We start from the raw sequence: 15,452 nt of genomic DNA, 5'->3' as shown, positions 1-15,452 counted from the left end.
CTGAGCAATGGGACATCTGGAAACTTGCTGCAAGCATCGAGGAACTTGGGACTTGGACTGGACATTTCACAGGGACTAATCGTAGCCATAGCAATTATTTCTTTCGCTATAATCAATCATATTTTATACAAGCCTGTGTTCCACTTCCTTTTGTTGTAGGCATATGAAATTTACAATTCAATAAGACTTTACGTTCTGTAACTTGAATAAATTGTAAATTATATACTTGTCTTAACTCCTCTATTTCCTTGAGAAATGACTCCCTTTTGATTCTTCGATCTCAACATAATCTATGGTTACCAATAAATCTCCAGCGGCTGTAGGAAGAAGGTCCCATGGCTGAACTTGCTTCCCGGTTACTTACTAAATTGCTCCGGCGATCTAAACGATTCATTGGATGGCTGATTTTTGGCATTTTGGGATTAATACCTATTTGCACCACTGCTGCCATCACTGGTGTTACTTTACAAACCTCAATTCAAACACATAATTTTATCCAAAATCGGACTAAAGATGCTCATACTATATGGGCCATTCAGGCTCAGATAGATGAAAATATTCAAGATGAAATACAGGAACTAAAAACAGCCATCAAATAGGTTGGAGATCAATTAATAGATGTACAAAAATAGGTGATGCTAAAATGTGACTGGAATTCTACTCAGTTTTGTGTTACTCCTGTTCATTTCAATAATAGTGCCTACAACTGGGAACAAATAAAATTTCATTTACAAAACATACATGATAATGCCTCTCTGAAAATACAATTATTATAAAAAGAAATATTTGAAACCTTTTCTAACAATCTGCCCTCTTCCATTAATTTAAAACCTTTAGCTAAACAACTAGCTGATCAATTATTGGGGCTAGACCCACGCGGATGGTTTCAAAGCATTACTCACAGCATCGGGTCTGGAACTGTAATTTTAATGATTGTCTTGATCATTATATTTGTCGTCTACCGTTGCCTTCATGCAAAGATAGTTAAAACTAAACAAATTCTTATGGTCAGAACTCTTTTTACAAATATTGTAAATAAATAAGGGGGAATTGTCAGGGAATGTTTAACGGGAGGATTCCTACTTGCTGTTTCTCATAAATCCTCTGTTCCTTATCAGCTTCTGCCAGAAGTGAGTAGAACTGCAGGCAGCTCTGGGGACTGAGGTCATTGTGTGAGACAGACTTGGGTCTCCTCTAGTAAACATTCTCTTTATGACAAAAGTGCTTAGTCTCGCCCCCCTTTTCTTGGGATTTGGATTGTCTTCTGACCTTGTGATCGTCATCATCCCTCGTTCCCTTGGTAACGGTTACTGTACGTTTGGTTTTCTGATCTTTATCATTGACGAAAGACATTTCTTGTACTACAGTCTATATATACTCACAGAAAAATCATTAAAGCACCTTTGCTCCATCAGAGCTTGGGTACCCGTGTCTTTCTTTCTTTCTTTCTGTCTCTCTCTCTCCTCAGCTAATTCTCTGGAGCACAGAAAACTGTCTTGCTCACTCTCCTGCCTGGGCTTCTAAGACTCTCTCGAGAAGGCGCCCTGTGCCTTCACCACCACCCCACCCCCCACCGAGAGGGCGCCCGGTGCCTTCGTGAGAGACCCAAGTCCTGTGTCAAGGACTTTATTGGTTCTCTGCATAAACCAGGGAGTATCAGCCTCTTTCTCTCTTTCACTTTCTTATCGTCGCTTCTGAACTGCCAGGTCCCGGTCCATCAAAGGACCTTAACAGGGTGGGACCTGGGAAGCTGAGTTTTCAGTACACTTCCACTGTAGACAGTCTGCGCTTTGTCAAGCACAGCTCTAGAGCCAACAGGGCAGAAGTGATTCCCTGGGTGCCTAATGGATGTGAGAACTTTACAAGTAGGGTTAGGCTCCTGGACTGGGAGTACTTTATCTGTTCTGTAGGATCCAGAGTATTTAGTGGCTTCTGAAACTTCCGGTACTAAAAAATCCACAGAAGGCGCTTTATTCCATATTTATCCCTTCCCTTCCTGGCTGGTTTTAAGAGCAGCTTCAAAAGTCTGGGCCACATTTTGAGTCTTAATGCTTTTAAATTAGGTTGCATCAGTTAATCTTCTTTATTTTAATCTTGCCAATTTGGAATGAGGATTTTATTTTTTTAATTTGCCCAGCAAATGTATCCAGACTAAGCAAAGGGAAAACCAGGTGAAAAAAAAAAAGTCGATGACTTCACTCCGTGTCCCAGTGATGTTCTGGTTCAGTGGTTGTAGCCCCAATGTTGCCCTTCTGTTATTTCAGTCAACATTTAGTAAGTCTCTGCAGCATTGCAGGTGTGGTGATAGGCATCGGGGACTCAGAGATGAAGAACACTTGGTCCCTGCCTTAGGGAACTGCAGATATGAAAGCCAGTGGCTGAGTGGAGGGCACTGAGTGTGATGATGGTGTGGTGGATGGGGTACCCTGGGGACACAGTGAATATAATTCTTCTGACAATAGTGTTTTCCCTGGATGGGGTCATTAAAGCAGATTCAGGAAAACCAACATGTTTGGTGACTTTGAGTTAAGGCTTGAAGCTTGAGCAGGCATCAGGAGGAGAAGCATAAAGGTACAGAATTGTTTGTCATGTTTGGCAAGCACAGAGAAATCAAGGGTAGGCAGATGTTGAGTTCCAGATATGAGTGGTGAGAGAGAAGAGATAAGAGATAGGAAAGCTGGCCTGAAGCCCCATCTACTGTAACGTGAGCTTGGCTTTGACTCTCTGGTCCAAGCATCTCTCAAGCTGTTCACCTTGGACTCATAGGAGCCCCATAGAGGTGCCTGAGCAGTCGCTTTGTGGGCGGACGTGTGTGCGTGTTGGTGTGCGTGGGTAGACGCCATGGTGGGAGGTGCTGAAGAAAGGCATGTGAGGCCTACAGTGTCATCTCCTTGCCTCAACCAAATATTTTCTATATCAGGCAATAAAAGACTTAGTATGCGGAAAGGAAGACCCCCTCTCCGCTGCCCAAGCAAAGTCTGAAAACCACTGCTATAGACACTTGCAACAGGGAATAGAGATTTGTTAACACATCAGTGACACAATCAGACTGGGTTTTAGAAAGGAAAAACCATGGAGGCTACCTAGGGTTGACCTGACAGGTTGGATCTGAAGTCAGGAGACCAGGGAGGGAAGGGCTGATGAGGCCACAGCTGGGTCAGTGGCACTGACCTGGGAAGAGAGCAGTGGGTGCTAGGGGCAAACAGGATGGAGAGGACTAGGGAAGGAGGAACCCAACTGTTGGGAGCCCTGAGGCTGGGGCTCAGGGTGATTCCTTGAACCGTGATAAGGAAGGATGAGGTAATGTGCCAAGTCATACTTGAAAGCCTCTGCTTCCCCTTTAGTGGCAGCACTGGTTGGCTTTTCTTTTGTTCTTGTCAGTTTTGGTCAAGGAGTCCATCCTGTAAGCAGTCTCTCATGGAGATGCTCCGTGTGTGAAGCAGCCACCATGTCATTAGACATGGAGCTCAGTTTGAGGTTGAACTTGGGACTGATGAGGCCCCAGGAGAAGCCTGTGGGATGAAATTGGGAAAGGACCCAGGAGAACTGTGGCAGTGAGAGTTGGTCAAGGAAGCAAGTCCCAGTGGTAGAGAGACAGAGTGGTCAGGCCGGTTGGCAAGAAGCAGGATGGAAAGTGTTATGGACACAAAGTAGGAGAGCTGATCCAGAGGCTAAAACCTATGTGACAAAAGCCTTGGGCTGTGATGGGTTTAGGGTGGGGGGTGTCACTGGAGGCATTTCTCAGTGAAGTGTGGGAGAAGGTCAGAAGCAAAATTTCAGTGAGCTGAGGAGGGAGAGGGGATTGAGAAAAGCATCAATCAGTGTATGGAGGTTTGACTAAGGAAGAACAAGGGCAAATTGCTGGACAGAAAGGAGGAATCTCGTCTTAACCTGGCAATGTGAAGGCTTCACCATGCCAGGAGGGGGAATCCCATGAGATCAGAAGAATCTCAGGAAGACTGCCATAGTTGCAACCAGCCTCACTCTGAGGAAGTGGGAAGTCTGAGGTCTGGGGGCACCTGTTTGTAAGTCTTTGGTGGCATTTATGTGGAAGGGGTGATTTTTTTTTGTTTGTTTAAATCACTGACGTTGAGTTATAAGTTACTGCAGTGTGGTTGACCAGAAAGTCAGTGTCTGGGAGCTGACATGGGTTCAGTCCCATGTGGGTGTGTGTGTCTAGACAGAGGCTGGCAGAGTGAAACCCACATTTCTTAGATTGGTCTTTTGGGAGGGGAAGCGGAGGCAACAGGTGTTACTTTGGAATTGAGACCCTAGAGTCATTGAGTCTAGTTCACTTTGTCAGCAAGTTTGGGTAATAAAAGGAAGAGGCTGATTCGCTGGAGAAAATAGGTATTTGGGGCAAGACACTGTCTCCGGTGGGAAGGGAGGAGATGGAGAGCCTGAGGAATGGGTGGGTACAAAATGAGAAGGGGAATGTGGAAGCAAGTACCCTTGTGATTCCTGTGTTTTTAGGGAAGTGGGATTCTCATCTGCTTGAATAGTGGAGGATAAGAGCAAGGCAAGGTGGGATTTCCCTGGTAGTCCAGTGGTTAAGACTGTGCTTCCAACACAGGGGCCGAGGGTTTGATTCCTTGGTCATGGTAACTAAGATCCCACATGTGACAGAGGGTGGCCAAAAAAAAAAAAAAAAGAATGAGGCAAAGGCCCTAATAATAGAGGTAAAGACTTGGGAATGCCAGTGTAAGGAAGACAGTTGAGATTGGAGCTTAAGATTCTACAAGGAATTCAAATATCCCTGTGATGAGATTCTCCCTTCCGTGTTCTCTTTAGAGGAACAGAGCTGGAACTGGGAAGAGAAGGACTTGGGCAGTGGTTGAAGCTACAGCCTCCCGTACCCAGGGATCTGTGACTCTGTTTCCAGAAGCTTCTCCAGCCCTTCACTCCTTTGTCCCCTGCCACCAGTGCCCATGAGAGATGATAATTGCCTCATGGCATTGACAGACACACCATTACATGGTGTGTGGGACAGTTAGGGGCAGTGAGCCCTTTGATAATTGCCCTGCCCCCTCCCCCCATTCCTGATTAAGTTTCTGGTCCTTTGAAGGGTGCTTGGGTTCATTGACTGTTTTAGAGGTCATGTGACTGTCAGCGGAAGTAGGTACTTGCCCTCTCCATCTTTCTGGAGATTTGATCTGACGGATGATGGACTAGTGAAAAGACATTAGTTTTCACTTTTCCTATGCAATTTTGTTAAGGGTTGTCTTTTTATTTCCAGTATTCACATGAGGGTGGAAGACATTTTTCTCTCTCTCCATAAATAGACTGAGAAAAATAGACATTTTTTCCCTCTCTCCAGATAGATAAATAGATTGAAAGAAAGAGTATTTATTAGGATTGGGGTCAGCACCTGGGCCACTGGGTAATTTTGTCTCACAAGCTAGCAGGGTAATGTCTATAATATCTACTGAAAATATTTGTACTCCTGATGCTTTGACAGAGTTCTGGGCATGTAGATCAAGGTTGGACCTTTGTAATCTGCCGTGCAAGTGAAGTTAGGAGTGATACTGCTTGCTGATCTCTGGGAGTGTAATCTAAGGCATTATAAGCTGCAGACAGGGCTTGGTCATCTTGATTGGGATTAACAAGACCCTTAAACTTTCTGGGTCTGGCTACCTTTGAGTTTCCTCTGAGATATTTGAGAGTTTTTCTCTTAAGACAGGTGTGGCAGTGCCTTCCCAGTAATCAGCTTCGTAAGAAGGTGGCAACGGTGGGAATTTGCTGATGCAGCTTGGAGTGCTGGGGCCCTTGGTCACCCAGAATGCATCCACCTTGTTATTTGTTTTCTCAGACAAAGAGTTCACCGTTCGGCTGGAGACGGAGAAGCGGCTATACACGGTGGGAGAGCCGGTGGAGTTCAGATGCATCCTGGAGGCGCAGAATGTTCCTGACCGTTACTTTGCTGTCTCCTGGGCCTTCAACAGCTCACTCATCGCCAGCATGGGGCCGAACGCCGTGCCAGTCCTCAACAGTGAATTCACCCATCGGGAGGCCAGGGGCCAGCTCAAAGTGGCCAAGGAGAGCGACAGTGTCTTCGTGCTGAAGATCTACCACCTCCGCCAGGAGGACAGCGGCAAATACAACTGTCGTGTGACGGAGAGGGAGAAGACGGTAACCGGGGAATTCATCGACAAGGAGAGCAAGCGTCCCAAGAACACACCCATCATCGTCCTCCCCATCAGTAAGTGCAGGGAGGGGCTGCTTCCTTTCCCTCCTCCCACCGGTCTGGTCCAGGAGCTAGCACCGTCTCAGGGAAGTCTGGGGAGAAGCGAAGAGCTGTGGGGAGGGCAGGGCAGGGCAGGCTCAAGCAGCTGGCAGAGAAAACCCCCTCCTTCCTCCAGCTCGCCTGCCCACACTTAGCACCCTGCCCCCACCCCCCCAAAAGGCAGAGCATCAGGTGTGTGTCTGCAGGCTGGCGAGGGGCCTGGCAGATCCAAATGCTAGCAGCTCTGTATAGACGCCAACAGTGCCAGCTCAGCTTGGAGACCAACCAGGACTCCAGCACAGCTGTTTACTCCCATGTGGGAATTAAATCCCAGAAGAAATGGGTGGGTGCCTGTCTTGAAACCTCACTTAAGAGGGTTGGTCTTTTATGGGAGGATTTTAAATCCTAAAGAGCATTATTAGGAGAGATTTGCTTTCTGGGTTTGAGGGTGTGGGGATTGGCATTTCCCTAATTGTCTCTTCCCTTCTGGAAGTGGGCTTTTAAAAGTCAGTGGATGGGACCTCTCACGTCAGCCTGGAGTGTAGGCTTTTAAAGCTTAGCTTGTTTCCAGGGTTGCTTAGGTGGGCTCCCTGCCTGCTTGTAGCTATCATTGTCTGGGTGGGTATTGGTCAGGACTGGGGGATTAGGGGACTGCCTGTCTTTGCTTATCTTGGGTTTAATCATTCATAGTATCAGCATGTCCTTATTAATATCTCATTTCTCTCATAGTTTTATTTTTAGTGAAAAGAGAAAGCTTAGAATGCTCTGATTTTAAACAAGATGGTAAAGTTTTTAAACTAACCTTTAACCTTTTTCTCCACTGCTCGAACTGTTCTTTCTCTTAGGCCTGTAATGATTCCCTTTACATTTTTGTTTACACTTTGACATTTTTAATACAGTTTCAAGTGTGAAGAAAAAAACAGACAACAGGGGTCTTGCCGCTCTTTTTTTTCTTTTCTCACCAACAGGATCGCTTTCTTTTGTGCTTATTTTCTTTTAAAAAAATTGCTCTCTGGCACACATCTCATTGTCTTGACATTCTTTTCTTTCTTATTCCCCCCTGCAATGCCTAGCATGGTGCTTTGCATAGGGCAGATGCTTGCTAAATATTTGTAGAATGGAATTTGTTGAATTGGATGCCCCTTCTTTACTATTTTCCTGTCGGTCTGTGCTTGCCTTAACCACGGACTCTCTCCTTTTAAATCTGCGACTAATTCCTCATTGTTCTGTAAGGATCCAGGGAAGGACAGCCACACTGTGTCCTTACTCTGTTTTTTGTACTAAGCGATTTCCCCCATCCCCTTCCAAGAACTTGTTTGATGATCTGTGGCCTGCTATATTGCTTTTCCAGCAGATAACTGGGTAGTTAAAGTCCCCCAGCACCACCAGATCCTGCCCCAAGGCCACTTGGGTAAGTCTACCAAAGAACACAGTGAATCACATCGGTAATGGTGATAATAAAAACTTGGATTTTAATGGCGCTTTATCTCCCAAGAGCCCAAACTGCTTCTGCGTATATCATCTCCTTCTCCGCTCCCAGCCCTCCAGTCCAGTAGTATTCTGTTCATCCTCCGAATGAAGAGACCAGAGCACCATTCAGGGAAGTGGCTGAGCCAGTTCCGTTTAGTGGTCACGCTTGCATTGCATTAGAAATATCTGCTTCTAGCTCCAGATCCACTGCTCTGCGCTTAGCCCATGCTCCACCATCAGTCTCCTGATTTGGAATTTCACTGTGACCATGCACTTAGATTCTCATTAGTTCTGTCCTGGTTTTCGTTTAATCCAGAGAGTTTTAAATTGCTGACTGCCTTTTTCTCAAGCCTGGAAACACTTGTAAATAGTCTTAATGGGCAGTTAGCTTTGTGTATGTATTTGCTTTTGCCTGGGATGCAGAATGTTTTTGTGTTTTTTTTTTCCCTTGTAGTCTCACATCTAACTGCATGGTTTTTTCAGGCTTGCTCAAACAGCAGATCACCAAACAGCAGCCCTTGTAACAAATGAGCCAGGCTTATAGAAGAGCCTATTAGGGTGATAGTAGGGGGTGGGAGTGATGCCCTGTAAGTCATTCTTTTGCTTAAGGCAAGAGAAGACTTTTTTTTTCCATTGATGCCAAAGTTGCCCTTCTTTAATTTCTCGCTTTGAATTGATAGCACTGGAAGTGAGTCATTAATGAGTCTTTAGTCTAAAGAGGAATATTGTTACTATTAACAACGATGAAAATTAATTACCCGATCTGATACTCTTGGTGTCATGACCTTTAGGACTATTAGTACTTCCATTTTGCACATGAGAAATGAGAGCTTGTGTAGATTAAGTAAGAGCCCCACGACTGCAGGTTAGGAAGCAGTAGACTTGGCCTGGAACCTGGTCTGTCTGCCTCTAAATCCTAGTTTTTAGCCGTGAGTGCTGTAGATGCAGCTACTCAGGCGCTCTGTCATCACCGTGAATCATCCTGCTGTGACTCCTGGGAAAATGCCTATTCCCCACGCTGTCCACCTAGACCTTTTTTCACATGAAACAAGCTTATCCAGATGGGTGGCCGACACGTTCTCTATAGCAAGAGCTCCATGCCTGGGCTCGGTGCTCATCTTTGCCGCTTTCTGCCTGTGGGGAAAACACAGGGCTAAGATTGACTCCAAATGCATGGTCGTGGGTATGCTTTTCCCCTCAGTAATTGGGTGTGCCCCTTGATCTGGGATTAGATTGATTGATTCAAAATTGTCGTATATGTTTCATGTGGATGGTCACCAGAAAATTGGAGCTGAATCAATCTGATACTTTCTGTTTTTTTATACCTTGCTTTTTGAGCTCTATAGATAATTATACAAAATAATATATGCATAATCAAGATAGATTAAAATACCCAAAGTCTTTATGAAAAACAAATAGTTAATGGGAATGGTAAAATTAATTATCATGATGACTGGTTTTTGAAAACCTCTGTATTAGGTGATTTATAGACATTGGCTTATTTACTTTATAATTTTTTAAAAACTGCACAATATAAATAGCACTCTCCCCACCCATCCCATTGAAGAAGGCATGTAGAGCTTAAATAATTCCATTGGAGGAGGTCAGATAGCTAAGCGAGTAGCAAAGGAATAAAGGGAGTGGAATCCTTATCCTGTAGTTTGATTGGCAGAAAGTCAAGGTCGAGAGCAGCAGAACCCCTGGGCTGTAGGTGGATGGCCTCGGGAAGGCGAGCCACTGCCTTTGGTCTGCTCCTCTGTGTTGATGAACGCCTGAAAGGTCGCTCACCACTCGCTCTGTGAAACGAGGCCATCGCTGCTGCGTTATTGCCCACAACCAAGGAAGAAAGCATGTGTTGTCCTCCAAATACTTCGCGTCACTTTTTTTTTCTACTTCCTAATATTGCCCTGGAAGACTCAAATTGCATATATGATTGTTCAGCTTTCATTTGACTGCTGTATCCCTAAATGATGGGAAGATGAGGTGAAGTAGAATTTTCAAGCTATTTAACTCACTGAAAATCCAAGTCAAAAATTCTTAACCCCGCTGATCACATTCCAGTCATCCATCAGACTCTGAGGGGGATTGGTTCCAAGGCCGCCCCAAATCTGAGAATGCTCAAATCCCTTATGTAAAGCGGCATTTTGGATTTACATGTAACTCACACTCATCATCTCTAGCCTACTTATACCTAATTCAATGTAAATGCTATGTAAAGAGTTGCCAGTTTGCCAAAATTCAAGTTTTGCTTTTTGGAACTTTCTGGAATTTTTTTTGGAATATTTTCTATCCACAGTTGGTTGAATCCATTTATGTGGAACCTGTGGATATGGAGGGCTGACTGTATCTGATGAATTGTTTTATGCCCTAAGGGTAATGTTTGATGACGTATTTCTTAGGTTCTGATCCAGTCTCAGGTCTTAGGCCCTCAGTGTCCCACATGTTATCTTTGCACCCAGCAAAAGCCCTCCTAGGTTATCAGATCTAAAATCACAGGCAGCAAAGCCCAGAGCCAACCAGGGCTCGTGGCAGCAAGCATCAGAGGGCTTGCATCCTCCCAGGTCCCCTGTACCTGAATAGAGTGACATTCGTACCCCTTTTCCTGTGACGTCTCTGGGGAGGGCACAGTGGAGCCCAGAAAGCCCCAGCATGGCACTCTCTCCCTCTCCCCAGAGAGCAACATCTTGGTGGAGGTGGCCAGCAATGCCAGCGTCATCCTGGAGGGCGACAATCTGCACCTTTCCTGCAGCATCAGGCCGGCGGGCCGGCCACTTGGCCGCTTCTCCGTCATCTGGCAGCTGGTGGACCGGCAGAATCGCCGCAGCAACATCATGTGGCTGGACCGAGACGGCACCGTGCAGCCCGGCGCGTCCTACTGGGAGCGCAGCAGCTTTGGGGGCGTCCAGATGGAGCAGGTGCAGCCCAACTCGTTCAGCCTGGGCATCTTCAACAGCAGGAAGGAAGACGAGGGCCAGTACGAATGCCACGTGACCGAATGGGTGCGGGCCGTGGACGGCGAGTGGCAGGTCGTGGGGGAGCGCCGGGCCAGCACTCTCGTCTCTATCACCGCTCTCGGTAAGTAAGCTCTGCTGTCTTTTGGTGGGACCGTTGGGGGAGATGCTCCCACATCAAGACCCTTATGGGAAAAAGTCACTCAGTTGTGTCTGACTCTTAGACCCCATGGACTACATACAGCCTGCCAGGCTCCTCTGTCCATGGGATACTGGAATGGGTTGCTGTTTCCTTCTCCAGGGGATCTTCTCAACCCAGGGATCGAACCTGGGTCTCCTGCACTGCAGGTGGACTCTCTATCATCTGAGCCACCAGGGATGCACATGGGAAATGGATGGCACCTTCCAAAGGTTTTGGTTGAAGAAAGCATTGACGAAGTATGGATGGGGTTCAGGAAGCCAACAGTGGTTCAGCATGGTGGGCCCGGGGACGGGTGATAGCTGGGCACTGTTACTACTCCTGCGTCTGGGTGGTAGGAATTAAGTTGTAAGGATTCTGGCCTGGGTGGTCCCAGGTAGAGGAACAAAGGCCACTGCTAAAACTAACCTGGACGAATGGAAGCAGATTCTGTCCCTCCTGCACCCAGGCCCTCCTCTCCGGGGGCTCAGCCCTCCTGGCAGTTCTGGCAGAGAAGGGTAGGACAAAACCTTTCACCATTTATTTAGCATTTACTACCAGTTACTTTGCCAATAAAGGTCCATCTAGTCAAGGCTATGGTTTTTCCAGTGGTCATGTATGGATGTGAGAGTTGGACTGTGAAGAAAGCTGATCGCTGAAGAGATGCTTTTGGACTGTGGTGTTGGAGAAGACTCTTGAGAGTCCCTTGGACTGCAAGGAGATCCAACCAGTCCATTCTAAAGGAAGATCAGTCCTGGGTGTTCATTGGAAGGACTGATGCTGAAGCTGAAACTGCAATACTTTGGCCACCTCATGCGACGAGTTGACTCACTGGAAAAGACTCTGATGCTGGGAGGGATTGGGGGCAGGAAGAGAAGGGGACGAGAGAATGAGATGACTGGATGTCATCACTGACTCGATGGACATGAGTTTGAGTGAACTTCGGGAGTTGGTGATGGACAGGGAGGCCTGGCGTGCTGTGATTCAGGAGGTCGCAAAGAGTCGGACATGACTGAGCGACTGAACTGAACTGAACTGAACCCTTCCTGGCTGACTGTAAATAATTAAGTTTTATTGTCCCTTAGAATCCTCACCAAGCCTACAAGTAAACACTGTCATTTTACAAGGAGACTCCTTAGACGGGATAACTCATTTGCCCAGGGCTATAGCTTTTAACCGGGAGGCCTGGCATGCTGCATTTCATGGAGTCGCAAAGAGTTGGACACGACTGAGTGACTGAACTGAAATGATAGGTTTTAAATGACAGACCCACAGTCTTGAACCCAGGAAACCGGCAATCAGCCTTAAATTTTTTTTCAAAGCCTGTGTTTTTATCTTTTCTTCCATATGGCTCTTCCTAAAGAAAGCCATTTCCTGATTAGCATGAAATTAAGATACCTTGATATTTGCTAAAACCAGGGTATATTAGATTTCCTTCTTACGGGGTAGTTAAAGAGGCTTTCATCAACATTTATCTGCCTAATGGAATCTGTATATTAAATTTTACAAGACCAGTCAGCTACTTTGCTGGGAAGGTGCCTTGTCATGTTAGGTGTTCCTGTTTGCCAAGAGACTGACATCAGTTGTCCCCAGCGATTTCACATCCCACCCCTGGACCACGCTCACCTTCCTCATTGGGCAGGTTGCTGACGTTTCTGGGCACACTCCACTGGAAGTGGCAGCCCCAAGTGCTTTTGCCCTCACCAAAGTCCTGTGTCACCACCCGCCCCAGATCAGAACTACTTTTCCTTTCCACAGCTTAATCGCAAAGGTTGACCTGCTTTCTGCACTCACCATGCAGCTCATATTTCTGTGTCTGGACACCTCATCTAGTGGCTGAGTTTACTGTTCAGCTCAATCCCTGAGCCTCTGCTCAGCATCCTCTGTGGACATATGGGAAAGGAACCTGTGAGGAGAGTCCTGGGTGTCCAACAGGGGGAGTCTCTCCTTCCTGTGAGGCTAGGAATGTCTGAGGGGTGGGTAGAGGGAGAAGTAATTTTATAGCATCAGGTTGTCCTCTGAATTTTTTTTAAACCATATATATATATTATTATTATTTTTTTAACTTTTTGGCTTTTCTTGGTCTTTGTTGGGGCACAGGCTTAGTTGCACCATGGCATGTGGGATCTTAGTTCCCTGACCAGGGATCAGAGCCAGTCCTCTGCATTAGAAGGCTGATTCTCAACCTCTGGACCACCAGGGATGTCCCTGTCCTCTGAATTTTTTTCATATTCATCGTGTGTCTATGGTTCCCACAGCCAGGACTTACCAAGGGATTCTGACCTAACTCTGCCAAAATATTTCATTCTGCACCTTGTATTTTACCAGTGGAGTTTAAAATACTTTCCTTTATGTCTTTTTTTTTTAAAGCTAATGATATATGTAACAATAAGTATTACAATGTATTACTATATATGCAACAAAATACAGTAATACTTTAATAGTACCTTGGAAGGTACTATTCCAAGTATTTTACAGATACTAACTCAGTCAGTCTTCACAAAGACCCATTTTACAGGTGGGGAAATAGAGGCAGAAGATTAAGTAACTCATTCAACGTCACACAAGTAGAGAGTGTCGAAGTTGTGCATCTGGCTTCAGGGTCTGTGCCTAAACCTAACCACTGCCTTATGCTTCCCAGGAGTAAAGCCACCTGATAGGGCCCCGGGAATCAGTGACATACATGTTTGTAGTCTGACTGCCTTTTACTGGCAGCTTGATAGTGAGCAATTTACTTCCCTCTCTGGGCCTCCTCTGTTTCCTCATCTGTAAGAAAAGAGTGCTAAGCCCACCTGTCATGCAAGGCTGTTTTGAGGTTTCAGTGAAGTGAGGTGAAAGTGAAGCAGTTGGCACCATGCCTGGCACATAGATAAGTTCAGTTCAATCGCTCAGTCGTGTCCGACTCTCCACGACCCCATGAATCACAGCATGCCAGGTCTCCCTGTCCATCACCAACTCCTGCAGTCTACCCAAACCCATGTCCATTGAGTTGGTGATGCCATCCAGCCATCTCATCCTCTGTCGTCCCCTTCTCCTCCTGCCCCCAATCCTTCTCAGCATTAGGGTCTTTTCCAGTGAGTCAACTCTTCACATGAGGGGGCCAAGCCAAAGTATTGCAGTTTCAGCTTTCGCATCAGTCCTTCCAATGAACACCCAGGACTGATTTCCTTTAGGATGGACTGGTTGGATCTCCTTGCAGTCCAAGGGACTCTCAAGAGTCTTCTCCAACACCACAGTACAAAAGCATCAATTCTTCGGTGCTCAGCTTTCTTCACAGTCCAACTCTCACATCCATACATGACCACGGGAAAAACCATAGCCTTGACTAGACGGACCTTTGTTGACAAAGTAATGTCTCTGCTTTTTAATATACTGTCTAAGTTGGTCATAACTTTCCTTCCAAGGAGTAAGCGTCTTTTAGTGTCATGGCTGCAGTCACCATCTGCAGTGATTTTGGAGCCCCCCAAAATAAAGTCTGACACTGTTTCCCTATCTATTTGCCATGAAGTGATGGGACCAGATGCCATGATCTTAGTTTTTGAATGTTGAGTTTTAAGCCAACTTTTTCACTCTCCTCTTTCACTTTCATCAAGAGGCTCTTTAGCTCCTCTTTACTTTCTGCCATAAGGGTGGTGTCATCTGCATATCTGAGGTTATTGATATTTCTTCCGGCAGTCTTGATTCCAGCTTGTGCTTCTTCCAGCCAAGCATTCCTCATGATGTACTCTGCATATAAGTTAAAAAAGCAGGGTGACAATATACAGCCTTGACCTACTCCTTTTCCTATTTGGAACCAGTTTGTTGTTCCATGTCCAGTTCTAACTGTTGCTTCCTGACCTGCATACAAGTTTCTCAAGAGGCAGGTCAGGTGGTCTGGTATTCCCATCTCTCAGAATTTTCAACAGTTTGTTGTGGTCCACACAGTCAAAGGCTTTGGCATAGTCAATGAAGCAGAAATAGATGTTTTTCTGGAACGCTGTTACTTTTTTGATGATCCAGCGGATGTTGGCAATTTGATCTCTGGTTCCCCTGCCTTTTCTAAAACCAGCTTGAACATCTGGAAGTTCACAGTTCGCGTATTGCTGAAGCCTGGCTTGGAGAATTTTGAGCATGACTTTACTAGCGTGTGAGATGAGTGCAACTGTGTGGTAGTTTGAGCATTCTTTGGCATTGACTTTCTTTGGGATTGGAATGAAGACTGACCTTTTCCAGTCCTGTGGCCACTGCTGAGTTTTCCAAATTTGCTGGCACACTGAGTATAGCACTTTCACAGCATCATCTTTCAGGATTTGAAATAGCTCAACTGGAATTCCATCACCTCCACTAGCTTTGTTTGTAGTGATGCTGTCTAAGGTCCACTTGACTTCACATTCCAGGATGTCTGACTCTAGATGAGTGATCACGCCATTGTGATTAACTGGGTCGTGAAGATCTTTTTTGTACAGTTCTTCTGTGTATTCTTCCCACCTCTTCTTAATATCTTCTCCTTCTGTTAGGTCCATACCATTTCTGTCCTTTATTGAGCCCATCTTTGCATGAAATGTTCCCTTGGTATCTCTAATTTTCTTGAAGAGATCTCTAGTCTTTCCTATTCTGTTGTTTTCCTATATTTCTTTGCATTGATCGCTGA

General features: G+C 45.8%; 1 protein-coding gene across 7 annotated transcripts in view; it reads left to right on the top strand.

Annotated features, from left to right (window-relative positions):
• Nucleotides 1-15,452, top strand: part of IGSF3 (immunoglobulin superfamily member 3) — a 127,197-nt gene that overhangs the window by 83,322 nt on the left and 28,423 nt on the right. For 5 of the 7 annotated variants that reach the window (XM_055401514.2, XM_055401510.2, XM_088835613.1 and 2 more), the window contains 3 exons: nucleotides 5,810-6,199; nucleotides 7,575-7,634; nucleotides 10,367-10,768. In XM_055401514.2, coding sequence (XP_055257489.2) covers nucleotides 5,810-6,199; nucleotides 7,575-7,634; nucleotides 10,367-10,768 — 852 coding nt within the window. The remainder of the gene's footprint in view (nucleotides 1-5,809; nucleotides 6,200-7,574; nucleotides 7,635-10,366; nucleotides 10,769-15,452) is intronic. The other 2 variants (XM_055401515.2, XM_055401516.2) reach the window with 2 other exon arrangements.

The sequence above is a fragment of the Moschus berezovskii genome, chromosome 4 (genome assembly GCF_049115385.1).
Source record: "Moschus berezovskii isolate FMDL1 chromosome 4, NW_MosBer_1.0, whole genome shotgun sequence".
Classification (NCBI taxonomy): Eukaryota; Metazoa; Chordata; class Mammalia; order Artiodactyla; family Moschidae; genus Moschus; species Moschus berezovskii.
Note: the sequence above shows the minus strand (reverse complement) of the source record. Positions and strands in the feature narration are given on the sequence as shown.